The following is a 23,105-nucleotide window of genomic DNA, read 5'->3' on the forward strand; positions in this document are numbered from 1 at the left end:
CAGGCTTCCCCCTCCTGTTGGGCCCCAGCCAGGTTCTGCCGCCAGCTTCTAGACCAGGGGCCGAGCCCAGCCGATTTAGGACTCAGGTTACTTTAGCGGCGAGCGGGACTGTTCCTGCCTCTTCTTCCTCCACCACGGCGGAGTCTGACCACACCCCTAGTTTGTGAATGACTCTTCTAGTTCGGAGACATTTTCTGTTCATCAAACTTGACTGCATTTGAGGTTAAGTTCTTTAAAAAGGCCTCAAATATAACTTGGCAGCTAAGTATCTTAACTCATGTGCCTCATTTTGCTCCATTTGCAAAAGGTGACTGTCTCCCGGACCTCATCATTTCTGTGACTTGAGGATGAATGGGCCATCCTGGCATGTTCGAGGAACTCATTAAGGCGGCCACTATACCTGGAGTAGAGTGAGCGAGGGGAGAGTACTTAGAGTGGAAGCCATGGGGGACCAGATAGTGCACGGCCTTGTAGGCGGGTTGTAGGGTCTTTGAGTTTTACGCGATGGGCAATGAGACACCATGGTAGGGATCCGAGTAGAAGAGGAATGTGATCAGAGTCACCTTTTAGGCTGATTGTTCAGCTGATTGTTCGCTGATTGGCGCGGTGGGGAGAACAGACTGTAGGGGGCAAGGGTAGGAGCAGGGTGACCTGTTAGGAGGTTATTGTAGTAATCCAGGTGAGAGACGATGCTGCTCTGATCGTTTTATTATGTAAAATTTCAAAGATGTTCAAAAGTAGAAAGAATAGTCTGGTAAATCCAATGTATCCACTTCCCAGCTTCAACAGTTACCAACTCGTGGCTACTTTTGTTTAATTTATACCCCTCACAGTATTCTATTATTTTCAAAAATAGCTTTATTGACATATAATTCATATACCTTACAATTCACCCATTTAAAGTGTACAATTTGCTGGTATATTCACAGACTTGCACGACCATCACCATTAATTCCAGAACATTTTCATCACTCCAAAAAGAAATCCCATAAACTTTAGCCATCACCCCCATCACCCCATCTACCCCAGCTCTAAGCATCCACTAGTCTCTATGTATTTGCCTATTCTGGACATTTCACATAAATGGAATCATATAATATGTGGTCTTTTGTGACTTGTTTCTTTCTCTTAGCATAATGTTGTAGTGTGGGAACGTACTAGATTTTGTTTATTCATCAGCTGATGGACATTTCGGTCATTTCCACTCTTTGGCTGTTAGGAGTAATGCTGCTGTGAACATCCCTGTGTGGACATGGGTTTTCATTTCTTTCAGGTAGATACCTAGGAGTTCCCCCATTATTTTGAACCAAATTCCAGACAGTGTAATTTCGTCCACAAATATTTCAGTGTGCGTCTCTAAGAAATGACTTTGAAAGAAACATAACCACAATACCACTATCACACCTAAAATAGTTACCATTATTTGCTTAGCATCATCAAATAAATTCTAAGATACATTTTGACAGGATTTCCTGATGGATCTGACGTGAGCTGTGAGCAGCAGAGAGGACTCAAGAAGGACTCCTAGGTTTTGTCCTGCTAACTGGAGGATGGATTTGCCACCAACTGCTAATAAGGAAGGCCGTGGGTGAGCTGGCTTCTGGGAACTGTCAGGAGTGCAGTTTTAGAGACGTTAGTTTGTTTTTTTTTTTTTTTTTTTACACGTGGGATCTTCCCGGACCAGGGCACGAACCCTGCATCGGCAGGCGGACTCCCAACCACTGCGCCACCAGGGAAGCCCGAGACATTAGTTTTGAGAGGATGACTAGATACCCAAGTGGAGATGTGGAGTTTGATGGGTTAGTTTGGAGTTCAGGAAGGAGTTCTGATTTGGGGTATCATCAGCATTAAGATGAGGGTTACAGCTTTGAGTCTCGATGGAATTAGTATTGGAGTGACTGGAGTTAGAGAAAAGATCCCAGAACAGAGCCCTGGGCACCACCATGTGAAGGGCTGGGCTGACGAGGATGGTCCAGTGAAAGAGCCAGAGCAGGGGCAGCCCGTGAGGCAGGAGGAGAACCAGGAGAGTGGGCTGTTCTGGAATCAGGGACCAGCGATCCGTCAGATACTGCTGGTGGGCCAGGAGGGTGTTCAGGTAAGTATCAGTGTAATAGTGAAACGTCCAGGCTCACTTGGTGTTCGAGTCTCTGGCTGAAGCTCAGGCCCTACTCCTGGAAACTTCTGTTGGGATTGGCCTCCTCCTCCATGTAGTCAGTCTTCTTGGTCAGGACTTAAAAGGGCTCCAGGCTGCTGCTGTCTAGCATAGCCTCCCTCTCTATACTCTAGTTCACAAGAGAACGCAAACAGCTCAGCCTGTGTCTGCCACTCTCTCTTCGGCTGTGAGCCCAGCTCCCACTTTCAGATGCTTCAGTACACGTCAGATGCTAGATGTCCACCTCGGCCCCTCAGGTCCAGGGAACACTCATCAGGCTCTGAGTGAAGCCCCTCTTACTTGGTGTATGGACTTCCTAGGGCGGCTGTGGGAAATTTCCACAAACCAGGGGGCTGAAAACAACAGAAATTTATCCTCTCCCAGCTCTGGAGACCAGAAGCCTGAGATCGAGTTGTTGGCAGGGCCGTGCTTCCTTTGGAGGTTCCAGGGGAGGGTCCCTCCTGCCTCTTCCAGCTTCTGGGGGCTCCAGGTGCCACTTGGCTTGTGGCCGCATCTCTCCCATCTCTGCCTCCATCTTCACGTGGCTTCTGCTCTGCGTCTGTATCTGCTCTTCTGTGTCTTATAAGGACCCTGCCATTGGATTTAGGGCCACTGTCATCCAGGATGATCTCATCTGCAGATCCTTAACTTTATTACATCTGCAAAGACCCTTTTGCCAAGTCAGGTTACAGTCACAGGTTCTGGGGGTCAGGGCGTGGACATACCTTATTGGGGGCCATCATTCCACTCAGTACACTAGGTGAGGGGCCAGCACCCTCCACTCGTGCTTGGAGGTGTAGGTGTCGGGGTAGGATTCCCGGCACACTGGCACCTCCCTCCAGAAATAATCTCTGTGATTTCTCCTCTCTGGTGAAGTTCCTCAGGTCACAGCCTGGAGATAGTGCTAGGCACAGTTTACAACCAGTGCTGAACCGTGACCTTTCCAAGCGCCACATAAATGCCTGTACCTCCCTTTGGAATGGGAGTATGTGCCACCTCTTAGCATCCTTTTCCGCTTGGCACAGTGCTTGTCATTCTGCTTAAAGTGTGGCGCCCGAACTCCTCCCCGGCCTGCAGGGTGGGAGAATTCTGCATAGGCCTCCTCACGTGATGCCTCTGCTGGCTCTCTGTTTCAGACCCTGACGTATTGGATGAGCAGGCCCCCTTGGAAGAGTCCACTGTGTGAGATGGTGCAGCCTAGCGGCGGCCCGGCAGGGGACCAGGACGTGCTGGGTGAAGAGTCTTCTCTGGGGAAGCCAGCCATGCTCCACCTGCCTTCAGAGCAGGCTGCTCCTGAGACCTTCCAGCGCTGTCTGGAGGAGAATCAAGAGCTCCGAGGTGAGGGAGACAGCGGGTGTGTGGAGTAAAATGTCCAGGGACCCGACACTGCTGGGGGAAGGATTATCCCACTCACCTGCCCCTCTGCATTGACTGGGACTGGGGTGGGCCAGTTAGAGACTGAAGCTCAGCCACCCTTCCTCTTTGTTTCAGGTGGGAATCCCTGGAAGTGGACTTTGAGATACAGAGTGGCATGCAGGACGTTTATTTAGAGTGTTCTTGGGATCAATACCTGGGAAAGCAGGGGAGGGCGGAGGGAGAAGCTGGGCCGCAGTGCAGGCCAGCCCTACAAGGAGCTCTGGAGCGGGAATGACCCTTCTGCGTTGTCCCACTTGGGCCAACGCGGCCAGGCCCCTGTGTCTCCGTACTGATCAGTCATTAAGCACTGGCTCTCGTGGGAAGGGGCGAGGCTATCCTGGGAAGGAGCGAGGTTATTCCGGGAGGGGCGTGGCTATCCTGGGGAGGGGGCGTGACCTGCTCCAGAAAGGGGCTGTGGTCCGCTCTGGGAATGGGCGTGACGTCCCTGAGAAGGACCAGTGGGCTGCTTATGTCCTGATCAGTCATTAAGCACTGGCTATCCTAGGAAGGGGCGTGGCTATCCTGGGGAGGGGGCGTGACCTGCTCCAGAAAGGGGCTGTGGTCTGCTCTGGGAATGGGCGTGGCCTCCCTGAGAAGGGCCAGTGGGCTGCTTTGGAAAAGGGGCGTCCAGGCCCTGTGGGCGGGACATGAGCCCGGCGGGCCGCTCCTCGAAGATACCGGAGCTGAGGGCTGTCCTCCAGCAGCACCCACCCCGCAGGTGGCCGGGTTCGAGTACCTTCCGGGCCGCCCCCTCCCCATCGCCATCACAACCCCCACTCACTCACTGTCCATGTCCTCACCTGCATCGGGGGCAGCTTCTCCTGGCCCCAGGGGCCGTCTCATCGCGCCCCTCACCTGGTGTGGCTGCCCTGGGGTGTGACCCACTCCTGCCTGCTTCGCGTGAGACAGCCCTCCCCCCTTGGTGGTCGTGCCCCGGGGGCTCCTCGTCTGGCGTGCCGCTCCTTGGGTATGGTAGCCCCAGGTGCCCAGGCGGCGCCCCTGCTTCTCACTCAGTGAGACTCTTGTGTTTTGTGCTGTGAGGACCTTCTACACTGCCGAGCCCAGAGCTGCAGGTGGAGATGGGCGGCACAGACTCCCCGGGTGGGTCACGGGGACTGCGTTGTCCCACTTGGGCCAACGCGGCCAGGCCCCTGTGTCTCCGTACTGATCAGTCATTAAGCACTGGCTCTCGTGGGAAGGGGCGAGGCTATCCTGGGAAGGAGCGAGGTTATTCCGGGAGGGGCGTGGCTATCCTGGGGAGGGGGCGTGACCTGCTCCAGAAAGGGGCTGTGGTCCGCTCTGGGAATGGGCGTGACGTCCCTGAGAAGGACCAGTGGGCTGCTTTGGAAAAGGGGCGTCCAGGCCCTGTGGGCGGGACATGAGCCCGGCGGGCCGCTCCTCGAAGATACCGGAGCTGAGGGCTGTCCTCCAGCAGCACCCACCCCGCAGGTGGCCGGGTTCGAGTACCTTCCGGGCCGCCCCCTCCCCATCGCCATCACAACCCCCACTCACTCACTGTCCATGTCCTCACCTGCATCGGGGGCAGCTTCTCCTGGCCCCAGGGGCCGTCTCATCGCGCCCCTCACCTGGTGTGGCTGCCCTGGGGTGTGACCCACTCCTGCCTGCTTCGCGTGAGACAGCCCTCCCCCCTTGGTGGTCGTGCCCCGGGGGCTCCTCGTCTGGCGTGCCGCTCCTTGGGTATGGTAGCCCCAGGTGCCCAGGCGGCGCCCCTGCTTCTCACTCAGTGAGACTCTTGTGTTTTGTGCTGTGAGGACCTTCTACACTGCCGAGCCCAGAGCTGCAGGTGGAGATGGGCGGCACAGACTCCCCGGGTGGGTCACGGGGAGTGATGGGGCACATGGCCACTTTTGCTTCATCCTGGTTCCTGTTGGCAACTCAGGGCTTATAAAGGTCGCAGTCTTTGTGTACACCATATCCCAGAGGACAGGGCCTTGGTTATTTTCACTCAGCCGTCCACTGTCCAAGCTGGCGGGCAGGTTGGCGTGTGACATAAGCAGTGGAGGCCACAGTCATGGGACCACTCCCCCACCCCTCTGCTGGACAGTGCATCCTCTGGTGTGATGGGATGTCACATGGGGCCCTGTGCTGCTGGGTCACGTGCCCTGTAGGCCTCAGAGACTGGTGCTGGCTGAGGCCCTGCAGGCAGGCACCAAACTTGTGCCCAGAATATGTGTCTCTTTTTCTGTGGAGATGAGTCGCCTTCTCTTGCAGGATGGAAAGGGTCCAGCGTGGTCAGCCGGCCACTTAGGGGCTGCTTGGTCTTTTGGAGCGCTGGCCTGCTTTGGAGACAGCCCTGATTCACGCACAGAGGGCTGGGACCTACCTGCTTGAGGACAGAGTCCTCCCCCTCAGCGCTCAGATATCTAGAGGTTGTTCTGAGCACTGTGGCGTGTTGAGCAGCATCCCTGGCCTCTACCCACGAGGTGCCAATAGCACCCCTTCAGTTAAGACAGCCATCGGTATCCCCAGATGTCATCAAATGTCCTACTGTGTTGGGGCCACATAGAGCTGGCAGCCAGGTTGAGGGGTGGGGAGACAGCTCACCCTCCATAGCCATGTGCGTAGTCTCTGCTCATCCCGAGGACAGCGCTCTGGCAAAGGGGACTCGGGGGTGAGAGTGTGGCAGGCTGGCCAGACAGGCACCATGAACCCCCAGCTGCCCCCCAGGGAGCTCGGGCTCTGCACGTTTCTGCTTATACGGCTGCAGTGTATCAGGCCCTGGTCCAAACCCCCGGGGCCCGAGGTGTCTGCCCCTGTGACGCTTGTGATTGTGTCCATGGAGGAGGGGGCAGGAGGGAGGACGTCGGATTTGTTTGGAGTATTTGTGGGTAGGCTTCATGGTAGAAGTCGTTTCTACCTGGTGTAGGAGTCCATTGATGTGGCGAGTCCAGTGAGAAGCATGAGGGGGCGCCGGTGTCTGGGGCCAGAGGGGAAGTGACTGCCAGTGGGTATGAGGTTTCTTTTGGAAGATGGAAATGTTCTGGAGCTAGATAGAGGTGATGGGTGCACAGCTTGGTGAATATACTATAGCCACTGAATGACTGTATACTTTAAAATAGTTCAAGTGGTGAATTTGGTGTTCTGTGAATGGTACCTCAGTTAAAAACAGAAGTTGCGTGTGAGCTGAGCTGAGCCTTGGTGGGGGCTGGTGAGGAACCTGAGGCAGGGGACAGTGGGGCGCAGAAGGTGGCTTTGGAGCCAGGCTCAGGAGCCACTGTGGTTCTGGCGAAAGAATGTTCCATCAGCAGGCACCAGTTAGCTCGTTGGGGGTTTTGACCAGAGGGGGGCCTGAAGCTACTGCCTGTCCCCCTCTTGTCCAGCTCTGTGGTGGCTAGAACCTTTGCATGCCACGGATCAGTTCTGTCACTCCCAATGGATTTCTGCTGCCTGGGGTGTCCCCAGGTGTGTGGCTGTCCTTTCCTTAGGCCCTGCTGACTGCCCGGGGAAAGGAGGATGGACTGGTTCTTGAGGTTGTCTTGAAAACCAGGCACTTTGGCTGCTTTTTTGTTTACCTTTCCTCATCCTGTGAGATGGGTGTGCTTGTCCCCATTGAACATGGACATGAGGATGGTGAGGCTCAGAGAGGTGGCTAAGTGGCCTGCTCCAAGGCTTCTCACCCGCCCCCCCCCCCGGTCTGTGGCCAGCAGTGCCACGGGCAAGTTTGTTCTGGTGGCTGTGCCCCCGAGTCTGATCCCGAAGGCAGTGACCCAGGGCCCCAGGGCGGCCCACCTCTGACCCACACGGAGGGCAGATGAGTTCCAGAGTCACTTGCTAAGAAAGTGGCATTTGACAACGTGCTTTTTTCTTTTTTTTTTTTGGCTGCCATGTGCGGCCGGTGGGATCTCAGTTCCCCAACCAGGGATTGAACCCACTCCCTGGCAGCGAAAGCCTGGAATCCTAACCACTAGGCCACCAGGGAACTCCCGGACACATGCTTTCAAGTGAAGCTGACGTGGTTAATATCTTGGAGACACTGGGGGCACGTCATTTGCGTAGTTGACTTCGAAAGCGCTTGGCGAAGTGAAGGGAGTGTTTGGAAGTTGTCAGGGTGGGAGAGGCCGCGGCCACCGGGCTCACCTGCCCCCTGCCACCTCTGCAGATGCCATCCGCCAGAGCAACCAGATGCTGCGGGAGCGCTGCGAGGAGCTGCAGCGTTTCCAGGGCAGCCAGAGGGAGGAGAAGGCCTTCCTCATGCAGAAGTTCCAGGAGGCCCGGGACCTGGTGGAGAGGCTGAGCCTGGAGAAGCGGGAGCTGCACCGGCAGAGGGAGCAGGCCCTGCAGGAGGTGGAGCGCCTCAAGACATGCCAGCAGGTAGCGGGCCACCGCTGCCCGCCCCGGACCCGCAGGGACTGTGCTCGGGGTCGTGGATGGGGGGGCTCCTGGAGTCGGGAAAAGCCATTGTCCTCGTGGCCATGGCGTTAGGCTTAGTCACCCAGGAGGGATGCAGGTTGGAATCAGCACAGATAAAAGGAACAGAGGGCAGGTCCAGGAGAGGCTGGGCCACGTGTGATGGCACGCACGGGTACCACCACCAGGGAAGCTCCCGTGAGTGGTGCGGTCCGGGGACTTGAGTGGGGGTCGGTCCTGGAGGCCTGGGGCACCCACGTGACTGACCTGAGTTACCGGGTCTCTGTGCCCCGCAGGTCAAGGTGATACATGTGGCCTGGGGCCCCGCCCCAAATCACCCTGGTGGTGTAGACTGCCTGGTGGGGGCCCTCGGGGAGGTGTGTTAGGTTCCTGGAGCTGCTGTAACAAAGTACCACAAACTGGGTAGTTTTAAGCCACAGAAACGTATTGTCTCCCAGTTCTGGAGGCCGGAAGTCCAAGATCAAGATGAGGGCAGGATCTGGCCAAGGCCTCTCTCCCAGCCTCGGGTGCTGGCTGGCAGGACTTGGCGTCCCTTGGTTTGCAAACACAGTGTCATGGGGCCTTCTCCCCACGTGTCTGGGCATCTCTCCTCCTCTTATGAAGACACTGGTGTCAAAGAGCAGCTCAGCCGGCCATTAGGTAAAGGGGTAAAAACAGGTTTTGTTTGGTAACTACCGACAGCAGGGGAAGGTGCTGCACACCCTTCTGATGGGCACAGAATTGCTGGCGATTTGAAGGGAGAGTGAGGTGGGGGCAGCGAGCAGGGGCTCAAGTGGAAACCCACGCGGGGTGGGTCAGTGTCAGTGCGGTGAGGTCAGCGGCGTCCACCCCGGGAGTCAGTTCTGGAAGTTAGGATTCCATCCCACGCAGACACAGGCAGACTGAGCCCCTATCTTTCCTGAGGATTTCGTTTCAGAGGAATGGCTCTCAGGTCTCCGAGAAAGACTCCTGGGTTGCCTCAAAGGGACAGAGGAAGGATTCACATGTTGGGAGCCCTCTTAGGAAAGGCTCTGAGGATGGTGGGGGTCCAGGTCAGGTGTTGGCTGGAGCAAACAGTACATTCTTTTGCCAGCCTTCTTTTCTCAGACAGGAACTCAAAAGGGGGCTGGGCCGGCCCAGGGTCGTGACCTTAGGCTGCAAGAAGCCACTGTAGAGTTGCTCGAGTGTCCGAGTCTTTTGTAGTTCTCAGCAGTCACTGGATCGGGGGCCCACCCTCCTCCAGTACGATGTCATCTTAAGTTGGTCACATCTGGAGAGACCCCGTCTCTAAATCAGGTCCCATTTACAGGTACTGGGGTTAGGCCGTGGCCATGTCACTTTGGGGCCATCGGTAAAGCCGCTATAATCCTGAACTGGTGTACTCGGCGCAGAAGCGAGAAGGAGAAGGCTGCTGTTCTCAGGATGCCTTCAGAGCGTCCGCCTGCCCCGTGCTCACATGATGGGATGCTGGCTTCACGGTCGCGATCAGAGCCACTGCCAAAGCCCTATTTCTAGCTGACAAGTCTCACAGTAGCAGGTATTGGAGGGGCCATGGCTTCATGTTGCTGGTGGCAGCATCAGTTGGTGCCACTGCTTTTACTGCATCGGCAGGCGGCCTCTCAACCACTGCGCCACCAGGGAAGCCCTAGTGCCGCTGCTTTGAAAAACTATTTGGCATTTTTCTCTTCAAGTTGAAAATTTAGGTCACCCCCAACTCATCAGTTGCACCCCTGGTATACGTAAGAGAAACTCCTGCACATGGACAACAGATGATGGGGATAAGATGGTGACCCCAGCAAAAACCTGGGCATAGCTGAGTGCCCGTCCCTGGAGAAAGTGGTAGAGCCATGGGCTGGAGTTTTTTCCAACAGCTCTTCCAGGATAAAACTCAACATACCATGAAATTCACCCCTTGAAAGTGTAGAATTCAGTAGTTTTTAGTATAGTCACAGAGTTGTCCAACCATCACCTCCATCTGCTTCCAAAACATTGTCACCATCCCAAGGAGAAAGCCCGTCCCCACGCGCAGTCACTCCCCAGCCCCGGGTACATGCTCACCTTCCTGTCTGTGTTTGCCTGCTCTGGGCGTCTCCTGTGAGTAGGATCCACCGTGTGGCTCTCATGTCTGGCTGCTTTCACTCAGCATCACGTTTTTTTTTTTTTTTATCTCCCTCCCTCCCACGCTCCCTATTGACATGCGAATTCTTACTTGCAACATGCCTGTGGGATCTAGTTCCCTGACCAGGGATCGAACCTGGGCCCCCTGCATTGGACCTCAGAGTCCTAACCACTGCGTCACCAGGGAAGTCCCAGCATCATATTTTTTGAGGTTCATCCACGCTGTAGTCTGTCCAAGTACCTCATTTCACTTTATGGCTGGATGATATTCCAGTGTATGGAGAGACTACGTTTTGTTTATCCAGTCGTCATTTGATGGACATTTGGGTCGTTTCCACTCTGGCTGTTAGGAGTAATGCTGCTGTGAACATCCCTGTGTGGACATGGGTTTTCATTTCTTTCAGGTAGATACCTAGGAGTTCCCCCATTATTTTGAACCAAATTCCAGACACCTCATAGTTTCGTCTGTAAATATTTCAGTGTGCATCTCTAAGAAACATAAGAACAATACCACCATCACACCTAAAGTAGTTACCGTTACCTGCTTAGTGTCATCAAATAGATTCTGAGAAACATTTTGACAGGATTTCCTGGTGGATCCGATGTGAGCTGTGAGAGGCAGAGAAGACTCCAAGGTTTTGTGCCACTAACTGGAGGATGGACTAGATGGGGAAGGCCTCACCGGGGTGCCATCTAGTCAGGACTGGAATACATGTGGGTATCTGGGGAAAGACTGTTTTAGAGGTGGAGAAAGCATGTGCAAAGGTCCTGAGGCAGGAGCATGTCTGTGATGTTCAGGGAAGACCGAAGAGGCAAACATGGCTGGGGCAGAGTGGATAGGGGCTGAGGAGGGCAGAGTCATGGTGGGGCTAATCATGTGGGATTAGTAAGCCAGTGAAGGATTTGGGCTTTGATCCTGAGTGTGACAGGACCCGTGGGAAGGTGCTGTGCTAGTGTGAGACATTATCTGGATTCCTGTCTAGTGTAGGGGTGTTATGGGTTGAATTATGTTCCCCCAAAAGAAATGCCCATATCCTAACCCCTGGGACCTCAGAATGTGACCTTATTTAGAAATGGGGTGTTTGCAGATGTAATCAAGTTAAGGTGAGGTCACACTGGCTTAGGATGGGCCTAAATCCAATGACTGGTATGTTTCAAAGAAGAGAAACAGACACCTAGGGAAGATGGTCACGTGACAATGGAGGCTGCTACAGCCAAGGGCCCTCAGGAGGAACCAGCCCCGCCGACACCTTACTCTTGGACTCCCGGCCTCTAGAAGGCAATCCGTTTCTGTTGTCTTAAGCCCCCTGCTTTGTGGTCCTTTTGGGGAAAGCTTACTGCAGCCTCCGGGCCTCAATGTGGAGAAGCTGGGCAGGCAGTTGGGTAGCTAAGCTGGGGTGCCGGAGGGAAGTCTGTCCTGGAGGGAGGAATCTGGAAGCCCTCAGTCCGTGGAGGGTACTGAAAGCCTTGAGACGGAGCAGGTCATCATCGTGCGCGTATAGCTGGAGAGGAGACGCAGCCCTGAGACTGCCCTTGAGAAGGATGGTGGGTGGGGCCGTGTGTGCGGCTGGGAGCACAGGGGTGCTGGTTCCTACCGAGGGGTTACTGCGGAGGGGCCGGGTATGGAGAAGACCGGGGCTGCACCCTTGGCTTGAGCAGCCCGAGGTCTCAGGGGACCGGGATCTGGACAGTTTGATGACGGAGGCACACAGACTCCTGCTGGGCTCAGCCCTCGTGGCCTGGTTGTCAGCCTCGTGAGACTCGAGGCACCTCTGTGCTCCCGTGTCCCTGGGTCTCCTGTTGCCCCATCTGCAGGGATGAGGAGGGGCTTGGAGTGGGGGCTCATGGGACTTGATCTTTTTCCACCGCTTCAGTTGCCTCGCTGGGGGGGAGAAGCTTCCAGAGGTGAGAGGTGAGATGAGTAGGGGTGCTGAGGGTGCGAGGGGAGCCCTCGGGGGACCCATCTCAGTGCTTTCAGCTGCCCTGGGGCTTGGGGCTGCCAGGGGTGAGCAGCTGGTAGGGAAGCATCGCCGACAGGAGGTGGCTTTTTTTCATGCAGCAGATGGCCGAGGACAAGGCCTCAGTGAAAGCCCAGGTGACATCCTTGCTGGGGGAGCTGCAGGAGAGCCAGAGTCGCTTGGAGGCCGCCAGCAAGGAGCAGCAGGCTTTGGAGAGCAGGTGAGTAGGGAGGGAAAACCAGCCTGGAGGCCGTTGTCAGGGTGCCCGAGAAGAATGAGGCCATTCAGGGGCTTCCAGAGAGTTCCTCTGTGACAGGATGGGTGGGAGCACACGGGCGTGGGGCAGGTGTGTGGTGGGGCTGTGGACTGGGTGTCCAGGACCTGAGTCCCAGTGGCACTTCCGGCCTCTCTGACCTTTTGCTGGAGTTTGGATTATTTCCTGAGGGGGCATTTGCTGGGCAGTGGGGAAGAGCACCCCCGTGACCTGCAGGAAAGCACTCCAGTGCCCTCCCGGCTGAGGTTGATGACAGGGACAGGGCACGCGCCAGCACCCCCAAGGACAGAAGACGCGGGTCGGGGGTGGAGAACCCCACACCTTCGGCTTCCCCTCTCCCTCCCATGAGGGGCCAGCCGAGCACTCTCCCTTCTCCGGCAGTGGCAGATGCCTCCCTGGAGACCCAGGGAGCCCACTCGAGACTCAGCGCCCCGGGTTTCATTGAGGGCTGGTCGCTGCCCGGCACGTGCCAAACTTCCCGATTCCCAGAGGAAAGCAGGTGCACCTCCTAAACGACCCTGTGGTGCCAGAGTCCAGGCACAGGGACCACCCTTATCAGTAGGGAAAGTGTCTTGTTGATGCAGGGCACTCGCACCAGCCCGCTGCCCGGGCACCACCCCGGGGCCAGCCTTGCAAGCCGGCCCTTACAAAGCTGGCAGCCTCAGGTCCACCAGTCGCTCTCTCCTGCAGAGGGAGGTTCCTGTAAGTGAGGTCATTGGGTCAAAGGGCACGGATGTTTCAGTGGTTCTCACGCCGCCCGGCTGCTGCCGTCCGGAAAGATGGGTCCAGGCGACCGAGGTGGCCCCAGCTCTCCCAGCGCGGGAGGTGATCGGGGTGCCCTGGGCGGTGTTGGGGGCGCCTTTGTGAAGGAGGCTGGAGGAGCAGGCAGGGGTGACAGTGTGTGAGCGCGCTGCCCTCTAGAAAGAAGACGGCGAAAGGGAGGCCGCGGAAGGCTGAGCCTGCTGGCCCCTGGCTCTTCGCATTCTGCTGTTTCCCGTACATGCTTCTGTCTCTCCGGGTTTCAAAAAGGCACGTGTAATTTTTAGGGCGCCTTTGGGTCTTCCCCGCCTATCTTTTTTCTATGCACATGAAAGAAGCCAACTTTGGTCACTTAATGACCCTGCAAGGGCGTTACTCCAGCAATTGTAGGCTCTTGGGCACCCTCCTTTCCTGTCCCCCGCCCCCGTCTCCATGGCTGAGCATGTACGTGCTGAGCTGGACGGCTCGGGGCAGGAAGCCTGCCCGCATCTCCCATCATTCGGCGTGGCCATTTAAGTGGCCTCAGACTTAATGCACATGGCTGCCCTTTGAGCCCTGGCCTGTCACATCGGGCCCCTGGCAGGCGGCGCTTCCATCTGCTGATGACAGTGGCAGCCACTAGCTTTTGTCGGCTCCCAGATGGGGCCCTGTGTTCAGTAGATATGGATGGGCGTGTGCACACGGTGAGACCAGAGAGCATCCCCAGTAGCCTCCCCCACCGAGAAGCAGCCACTGTCGTCGCGCAGGGAGCTGTGTGGACGTAGGGATGTGGAGCAGGGAGATGGCGGGCTGGAGGTAGCTGAGGAGAGCTGAGCTGTCACTGCGCCATGGGACAGGGCACCGGGAATTCTCTGCTGAGGCTGCTGCTGTCTCCTGGGTGGGCAGGCGCAAGGCTCTTCGTGCAGGTGCGGACCCCGGGGCCCAGACGGGCCTGCGCCCCCGCACCACTTCTGGAGCTGTGACTGGTCGGCAGAGAGCCTCTGAGCACTGACCCTGCCTCCCCTCCACCTCCCCCCGCCCTGCCCCATTTCTCACCTTCTCCCTCTCCGGCTTCCAGAAAGGCTCTCTTTGCTGGCTGTCTCCACCTGCTTTCCTCCCAGTCCCTCCCAGCCCATCCACCGAGATGGCTCTGGCCAGGGCCCCCAGCGCCCACATGTCGCAACCCAATGGGCAGTTCCCTGGGGCTCTTCTCCCCTGGGACCACCTCCTTCGCCTTCCAAAGGGCTTCTCTGGGGGCCGCCATCAGCCCGACCCTGCCCCCCATTCGGCTGCCCTGCAGTTGTCCCTGTTTCCAGTGATAGTGTGTCCACTGTGACGCCTGGAGGACCCCCTTGGTCCCACCTCTCTGTGACTTGTTCCCCCACCTTGGCCCCACTGTGCCGTGACTTGTCCCTGCCCCTGTGCGGCGTGGCGGGGATGCTGGGAGCACAGGAGGGTCCTGCTACGGGCCCTCTGTGACCGCCCATGCCCTCGCCAGGGTCCGGGCCGCCAGCGAGCAGGCCCAGCAGCTGGAGAGCGAGCGCGAGGCGCTGCAGCAGCAGCACAGCGTGCAGGTGGACCAGCTGCGCCTGCAGAACCAGAGCATGGACGCCGCCCTGCGCATGGAGCGCCAGGCTGCCTCGGAGGAGAAGTGAGTGGGCCGCTGCCTCCTGGGAGCCCTTCCAGGGCCCGGCCGGTGGGGAGGGCCCAGTGCTGTCCCTTACCGTTGTCACACCCCAACGATCCGGCTTTCAGAGGGTGACATTGTTCGCTCTCCGGTCCACATGTCAACAGCGTCCCGTCTGGGATCCTACCTTCTCCTTGTTGGCGTGTCTTTTGAGTCTTCTTTAATCTAGAACAGTCCTCCTGCTTTTCTCTGTTTTTCTTGAACTTGACTCTTTTGAACAGTACAGGACAGCTCTGTTTTATTATAAACATTTCTTTGTGTACATTTTGAAATGCCAGATTGATGGAAAATGATATGAAATAGGTAGCAAAGCTTACCTCAGAGCTGACGGCCTTCCAGGCACACAGGCACCCTGAAAGCCACATCTGGTCTGTGGCCGTGACGACAAGGAGGAGGGTGGAGTTGGAAGCAGTAAGCTGTGGCTGGGTCAGCACAAGGTGGTTCTCCAGCCTCAGCTCCTTTTCCGTAGGAGGAAGCTGGCCCAGCTGCAGGTGGCCTATCACCAGCTCTTCCAAGAGTATGACAGCCACATCAAGAGCAGCATGGTGAGCAGTGAGTGGAGCCGAGTGGACACGGTGGCGGCGTCTCCTGGGCTGCCGGCCTGGGGCTGACTCCCTCAGCTCAGGGATACTGGAACTCAAGGCCCTACCTTAACAGACTCACACAGCTGGCTTTGGAGAGGGATCCTCGATTCGACCTAGAGCTTTGTCAGGGCTCTGGGGTGATGGCTCAGGACAGGCAGTGGGGAGGCGGGGACGCTTGGGCTGTGTTGTTTGCAGCCCATGTTGGACTAGGCGGCGCCTCCAGATGCTCCGCCTGTGGGCAGGACCACGCTTGTCTCTGCAGCTGGTCCCTCCCGCCAGGCGTCCCCAGATTTCCCTGGGAATGTTTCCATACCAGTGTTGAAGGTGGCTGATACCCCTTTTCTAGTTTGTCCTTGTCAGACTTATACCGAGTGCGGCTTCTAGCGATCACATTTTAAGAAGGATGTAGTCAAACCTGAACATACCTGGAAGAGACTTATAAGGGTAAAGCCTGAAAAGTGGGTCCCATGAGGAAGAGTTAGTTAGGAAAGCGTGTCCCTTTGATCTCCAGAGGGAAGGCTTGGTGGTGTGTGTGTGCGTCTGTGTGTGGGGCTGTGGGGGGGGGGGCGGGGCATCCGTGAGGGACCAGCAGACCCTCGACCAGGTGGCAGAGCGGAAGGACCGACGGGCCTCGGCTTAGCGGGCACGTGGTGGAGCATTAGTGCATGAGACTGGCTCAGTGTGCAGCACTTGGCCTCAGGAGGGAGTGTGGCCCCCGTCCTTTGAGGGGTCGGGGGACTGTCCAGCTGGGAAGGGAATGTTGGCCTGGGGGGCGGTTGTGCCAGATGACCTGAGGTCCCCTCCAGCCTCTGCCTTTCCTGGGCCCGATCTCTCGTTCCTCTTGGTTCTGCTTTCCTGGAGCGGCAGCCAGCCTGGGGGCAGCCCTGCCGCAAGGCTGAGCCAGATCAGGCTCTGTCAGCTCCCCGCCACCCACATCTAGGGATTGCAGCTGGAAGACCTCAAGCAGCAGCTCAAGCAGGCGGAGGAGGCCCTGGTGGCTAAACAGGAGCTGATCGACAAACTGAAGGAAGAGGCTGAGCAACACAAGACTGTGATGGAGACGGTTCCGGTGCTGAAAGCCCAGGTGAGGGCTCTCCTCTGCGGCCTGCGTGCGGGTGAGCAGACCGGGCCACTGGCGCTGGGACCTGGCATGCCTCTGGTGGCGCTTTGCACTGGCCTCTCGGAAGCTCTTTGAGTCCCTCGCAGTGTTCCTTGAACCCTCGATGCCTCTGGGGTGACTGTCTTCGTGCCGTGGGCTCTGGGAGAACAGGAGCGGGCTCTGCCTTCCCCCGGCCCCCGTGGCTGCCGTGGAGTGTCCAGCGCGTGGCTGATGGAGAGTGGGCACTGCCCCTGTCTTGGCTTTGCCAGGCGGATATCTACAAGGCGGATTTCCAGGCTGAGAGGCAGGCCCGGGAGAAGCTGGCTGAGAAGAAGGAGTTCCTGCAGGCGCAGCTGGAGCAGTTGCAGAGGGAGCACAACAGGCTGAAGACCAGCTGTCAGGAGTCGGCCAGGTGGGCCTCGGAGCGCGGGACCCACGGGGAGTGGCAGCGGGTACCGGGCCTGTCAGGTTAGGGGGAGCTGGCCTCCCTCTCCCCGCCTCGTGCCTCGTCCTTCCATCAGCTTTGTACGTGCTGGAGATTGACTCATACGTACTGATCGGACGGTTTCTTTTCTCAAAGGATCGAAGACATGAGGAAGCGGCATGTAGAGGTCTCCCAGACCCCCTTAGCCCCTGCCCCAGGTGAGGGAGCTGCAGGGGGAGGGCTGGGGAGGGCAGGGTGCTGGGAGGAGGTGCTGAGGATCCTGGAACCCAGCGAGAGAGCTCCAGGGAGCTCGCACCGGCCCCTGGCCCCTCCTCCCCAGCGGTACCGCCCCTGGGGGCGGGGCTAAAGGGGAGGCGCTAGCGGTGGGGACCCAGGTCACTGGAGCCAAGGTATCTCGGCACTTTCTGCCTTGGCCCTTCCCTGCAGTGTGTGCAAGGGGACACACAAGAAGCCCGCCCCCACCAGTGCCTATCCTCTTTCCCCAGCTCATCACTCCTTTCACGTGGCCCTGCCCAGCCAGAGGAGAAGCCCCCCTGAAGAGCCGCCCAACTTCTGCTGCCCCAAGTGCCAGTATCAGGCTCCTGACATGGACACCCTGCAGATACACGTCATGGAGTGCATCGAGTAGCGCTGCTTACCGACACCCAGCCCAGGACAGTGCAATCTGTTGCTTTCCTCTCCTGTCTGCCTGGTCCTGAATTAGGGGCTGGGTGACAGAGGTTGGGCCCCTTCTCTGAGCCCCGAGACCTAGCCGCAGGGCCTTACATCCCCGTCCGCTGGTTCACCTCTTTTAGGGCACACAGAGCCCCAGATAGGCGCGATGCTCTGCTTTTTCTGTTCGTTCTGTCTGCTTGACTCCGGGGTTCGTTCTTCTTTCACCTGTGCTGGGGAAGCCAAGAGCCCAGGCCAGGGCTCCCAGACAAGCGATTCCCAGGCTGAGACGGGCAGGACCCTTCGTCCCGGCCGCCTGGCACAGTGTGGTGCTGCTCTCATGGGCCGTGTGCTGTTCCACTGGCGGCTGCACCACTGTGGATCGAACTTGTCTGCTGCTAGTGGACGTTTGGGTTGTTACTGGTCTTTTTACTGTCATAAACAACACCACGCTGAAAATCCTTGTGCGTCCATCATATGTACCTTTGGATTGGATCCCGCAGAAGCGGCACCATTGAGCAGGGGGTAGACAGTGCCGGCGCTCCCCTACCCTGGGCGTGCTTTCCCACTCCTCCCTCACCCCCCATAGCCCTGCCGCAGATGATGGGTGTCCGGCCCGTGGGCTTGTGCCATCCACCAGGCGAGCCGTTCTCTGTTAAGAGAGAGCTTGAGCATCTCTTGAGAGCTTGAAGGGTCCTTTTCAGTTCTTCTGGCGTAGACAGCTTGTTTGTATTTTTTGCCCATTTCTCTATTGGGCTGTTAGTCTTTTGTTCCTTGACTTACAGCAGCTCTTTGGTCATTAGTGGGATCAGCTCTTGTGTGTGATAGAAATTTCGGTTATCTTTTCCTCCTGACTTGGTACCGGTGTGTTTGGACTGGAGCTTGTAATTTTTTTTTTTTTTTTTTTTTTTTACCCGTTGCGGAGCAACAGGCTCCGGATGCGCAGGCTCCGCGGCCGTGGCTCACAGGCCCAGCCGCTCCGCGGCATGTGGGATCTTCCCGGACCGGGGCACGAACCCGTGTCCCCCGCATCGGCAGGCGGACTCTCAACCACTGCGTCACCAGGGAAGCCCTGGAGCTTGTCATCTTTGTAGTCACGTTTATCCACTGTTCCTTCACGGCTTTGGGTTTGGAGTTGTTGCGACCACCTCTTGGTCTGGCGAGGGGTGCGTCCCACACGTACACTTGCCCTGTCCTTGCCCTGACACTGCAGTGCGCTCTTGTCCTCCCCAAGTGCGTTGCCACCCAGCGTGAGCAGTGGCGGCCGTATGTCATCACATTCCAGAAGTTGGTGATGCCGTTCCCCACACCAGCCGCAAATGCCCCGGCCTGGCCAGCAGAAGCCACTCAGCAATCTTTGGCAGATTACCAGCACCAGAGGACTCTTCCTTGTTGTTTTGCAAGATTCTGGATATTTCCGAGGATGTCAAAGCTGTGGGCATTACCCCTGCAACTGTGGTTTACTCCTCAGTGCCCAGCCTCTTCCTGCACCCCGTGGGCTGCCCTGGTTGGGAATGGGATGTCACAGGTCTGTCCCTGGGTTTTGTCCAGGCCTCCCTGCTATGTGGCAGTGACAGGGTGGGCTAGGATCGGGGCATAAGTCTCCCGCAGGAAGACGGCCCAGCCAGCATGCTGTTCCGAAAACAAGCCTTGGCTGGGGGCTTTCTTGGCATCTGCAGGGGTGGGAGGGGCTGACCCACTCCTGAAGCCCAAGTATGTAGTTGCAGATGGTCCTTCGGGAGCACGTTAAAGGCACAGATAGGTTCTCTGCTCATGGGTGCTGCGTTTCAGTCCACATCCTGCAATTTTTCGACAAGAGCACTTTGTGTTTTGGGGGGAATGTGTTAGTTTCCTGTTGCTGCTGTAACAAATGGCTGCAAACTTGGTGGCTTAAAACAACAGGAATTCATTCTTTGCCAGTTCTGGAGGCCAAAGTCTGAGGTTCAGGTGCGGGCAGGCTTGGCTCCTGGCACCTCTGAGGGAGCCTCAGTTCTGGGCCTGTCTTCCAGCTCCTGGTGGCTGTCCTCGGTGCTCCTTGGCTGGTAGACGCGTCTCTCCGGCATCTGCCTCCGTCTTGACGTGGGCTTCTCTGCTTCTGTCTGTGTCCTCTTTCTTCTCTTCTAAGGATACTTGTCGTTGGATTTGGGGCCCACCTGTGTCATCCAGGATGGCCTCACCTGTAGACCCTTAACTTTCATCACATCCCCAAAAACCTTTTTCCAAATAAGATCACTGCCACAAGTTCTGGGGGTCAGGACACGTATCTCTCTCTTGGCCACCATTCAGCCCAGCACAGGGGCATTTTCTGGAGCCCACAGATTAGGACAAACGCAGCCAAAGGCAGGCGTCTCCAGGAGCTGCAGCTCTGTTGGAGGGCTTGTTCCCCAGGGTGATGGTGGTGAGGAAAGCTGGAGTTGGCGGTGGGTGGGCCCTTGCAGGCTTGGGGACTGTCGATCCTTAGGACGTCTTGTCTCCAGCTGGACACTGCTGCTGCGGCCAGTGGACGTGGCCGGGAAAAGGGGTCAGTGCCGTTGGACCACCTGCAACCTGTGCTGGCTCCTGGCTGTGTTGGGATTGGCTTCGTGCTTCTAACAGGGTGGCGGGCGCACAGGAGCCCTTCTCTGATCAGCTCCCTTTTCTGAAAGGGGGTTGAAAGAAGGGGAGACCCTGGAGTGGTGCGAGGCGGACGTTCTCCGCCCCCCCAGGAGTGCGCCAGCGCCTCGGCGGTGACCCCCACGCAGGCCGCACGGCGGCAGCGGTGAGAGCTTGACACACGTGCTGCCCACACCCCGGACCAGCTGAGTGGGGGCTGGGATGGGACCAGGCGCCGGCCGAGAACCACTGCTCTTTGGAACCTTCTCTTCCTGGAGGCTGTCTTGATTACTGTAACTTTGGAGTATAGTCTGGAGTTAGGGAGCCTGATTCCTCCTGTAGGGCCGACTGGACCCGAGAGACTGAGGGTTTTAAACCAGGGCTTCCACTCTCTGGCTTCGCGAACAAGTGGCTGGATTCCTCCCGTGAGGGAAGCAGCCTGCCTGTAGGTTTAGCTGTGGCCCCTTGATACTCGTGACCCTGGGTTTGGGAGGTAGAGACAGACAGACAGAAGCACATCCCTGTTGTCATTCCCACACGCCCCACTCCATTACCTGCTTAAGAGGAATCCAGATGAGCCATAAAATAAGCACCATATGAAAGGTTTTCTCCCTCATGAAAGACTAAAACAACACAGACTCAGACTACACAAAAAGTGATGTCAAAATAGCAACAAATGAAGACTTCCAGTGCTCTGCTGACAAGGCGCAGGGACCCCCTTCCGTGGGGGCCGGTCAGGCGGGGTGACGACTTGCGCCTGTGCAGCCAGCACTGCGGACACCTCATCACCTGGAATGCACTCTGTAGCACCTTGGTGTGAAAAATCAATAGACACAGTTATGTATAAAGTGCGACCCCCAATAAAAGAGCAAAAGCTGCCGTGCACACCCTGCTGCCACTTGGATGGATGTGGTGGTAGGATTACCAGTGATTAAGCTTTCCTCACGTATGTATTTCCTAGGTGCCTATCATTTGCAGGTATGAGTTTGATACATAGGGGATGTATGTTACTGCCCTGGGGTGGATGCAGCAGGGGGCTTTGACACCAGGTGGCTGACAGCAGATGGTGCGAGGGCCGACTCGACGCTTCCACGCTGCGTGCGCACAGTGCATGGGGCAAACGACAGAGACGTATCGTCTCCCAGTTGTGCAGGCCGGGAGGCCAAGATCCAGGGCTGTGGGCAGGGGCAGTTCCTTCTGCGGACCGCGAGGGAGGGTCTGTTCCAGGCCTCTCTCCTGGGCTTGTAGTTGCCGTCTGCTCCTTGTGTCTTCACGCCGTCTCTCCTCTGTGCGTGTCTGCGTCTCCAAGTGTCCCCTTTTTATAAGGACACCAGTCCCATCGGATGAGGACGCACCCCCGTGACTCACTTTAACTCGATCACCTCTGTAAAGACCCTGTCTCCAAATGCAGTGGCATTCTCATGTCCTGCGGGTGAGGACTCCCATGTGTCTTCTTTGGGGGCACACATTTCACCCATAGCACGTGGGGCACTCAGCCCTGTTTTATAGGAGGCCCGAGACAGCAACGAGTCTGCTATTTTCTGTTAGAAAACACAGCTCTGCCTGCACTGCGAGTTGGATGCCTTTGGTTGCCAGCCAACCACTGACACGTTAGAAAGGGGACAGGGCTGAGCAGGTTCCCTTGGCCGTGGCAGGACATTGCCCGTCTGAACAGACAGAGCAGACACGTCACTGTGCGGGCTTTGCTAGGAGCAGAGAGCAGCAGCGGCTCCTTGGGGAGGAGATGGGCCCAGACGGTGTCTCCCTGGGCCCGTCTGCTGTTTGATGGCGGCCTGGTGATTTTGCCTTTCTGAGCCTCAGGCTCCTCAGCCATGAAATGGGACCATCCAGGTATTGGCTTCCATTTGAGCAGGTTGTCCTTCGCACACTGTTCGTACATGGTGGATGGAGAAGAGGAAACGAAATAGCACTGCAGTAGCAGCACTTTCCGGGTGGGCAGTGTGGGGTGTGGCTGCTTCATGGTTTCTGCGACCTCCTCCCTTACTTTCTGGAGTGTCTCATGCCTTAGTGGCGGTGAAGCCATGGCAAGGGCGGGTCTTGAACAACCTTGGCCAAGGCAGAGCTGAACTGTGGCTGAGGTACAAACCACAAGCCTCCGAAGCAGACATCTCAACCTACAGTCAAACTGCGCACTGCACCATGGGTGGGTGGGTAGGGGAATGTCCCCAAATCCAGGTGTGTAAAATGGGGAGCATGTTACTGCCGCGTCTGTGAGGTCAGCCAGGTGGGCGTGGTCATGAGCCTTCACTGTGTTTCCTCATTTATTTGCAAAAGACCTCTCTAGCCCCATCAAGGTAAACCAGTGTGTAGATATTTAGAAATGGAATGAGAAAACGTGCTCGGACAGACAGCTGCACACTGACCCGTGCTTGTACCTTTCCCGCTGACCCTGACATCTGAAAGCAGTTAAGTGCAACCAACTGAACATAGGGTGGGAAGCAAAACTGATTTCATAAGAACATAGCGGGACTGTTGGGCTGACACAAATGTTGTAAACACGGTGCTCCACGGCAGATGTTCCAGTGTTCTTGGTTGGATTAGCTGCTCTGCTAACCACAGGGGTGGCCAACCCCGTGTTTCACTCAGGCATGAGGAGCTGCTGCTTTAGGAAACCAGGAAGCAGTCAACAATGCATCTAAGCCTTATTCTCGAGTGTGGTAACACAGCTTATGAACTTCTGACAGACCCGGGGGTTTGTTACGTAAGTGCTTCTGTTACCCAGTTGTTGGCAACCACTGGCTTCCTAACAGCTGGGATTCTCTGAGCACCTCCTCAGCAACACCACTTGTGCTCCCAAAGCAACTTCAAACATGATGCGACTCATTCTGGAAACCTAAGAGCACATAATTCCAAACTGGTAATTCATTTTTAAAAAGCTAATTTTTTTAACATCTTTATTGGAGTATAATGGCTTTACATTTGTTGTTAGTTTCTGCTGTATAACAAAGTGAATCAGGTATACGTACACATATATTCCCATATCCCCTCCCTCTTGCATCTCC

General features: G+C 56.8%; 1 protein-coding gene across 3 annotated transcripts; it reads left to right on the forward strand.

Moving 5' to 3' along the window:
• The first annotated feature begins 1,358 nt into the window (after window positions 1-1,358).
• On the forward strand, window positions 1,359-17,951 carry IKBKG (inhibitor of nuclear factor kappa B kinase regulatory subunit gamma). 3 transcript variants are annotated; one of them, XM_024746207.1, is made up of 10 exons: window positions 1,359-1,588; window positions 3,289-3,490; window positions 7,689-7,900; window positions 12,114-12,232; window positions 14,523-14,675; window positions 15,181-15,256; window positions 16,236-16,379; window positions 16,664-16,806; window positions 16,975-17,036; window positions 17,325-17,951. In XM_024746207.1, the coding sequence occupies exons 2-10, from the start codon at window positions 3,304-3,306 to the stop codon at window positions 17,465-17,467; spliced, it is 1,239 nt and encodes a 412-aa protein (XP_024601975.1). In that variant the 5' UTR covers window positions 1,359-1,588; window positions 3,289-3,303; the 3' UTR covers window positions 17,468-17,951. The 3 variants fall into 3 exon arrangements, with proteins under 3 accessions (XP_024601975.1, XP_024601974.1, XP_024601973.1); XM_024746206.1 differs by lacking the exon at window positions 1,359-1,588 and adding an exon at window positions 1,769-2,095 and having other exon boundaries at window positions 12,117-12,232; XM_024746205.1 differs by lacking the exon at window positions 1,359-1,588 and adding an exon at window positions 1,773-2,095.
• The last annotated feature ends 5,154 nt before the right edge of the window (window positions 17,952-23,105 follow it).

This window comes from Neophocaena asiaeorientalis, unplaced genomic scaffold, assembly GCF_003031525.2.
Source record: "Neophocaena asiaeorientalis asiaeorientalis breed wild unplaced genomic scaffold, Neophocaena_asiaeorientalis_V1.1 scaffold2579, whole genome shotgun sequence".
NCBI classification, from domain to species: Eukaryota; Metazoa; Chordata; class Mammalia; order Artiodactyla; family Phocoenidae; genus Neophocaena; species Neophocaena asiaeorientalis.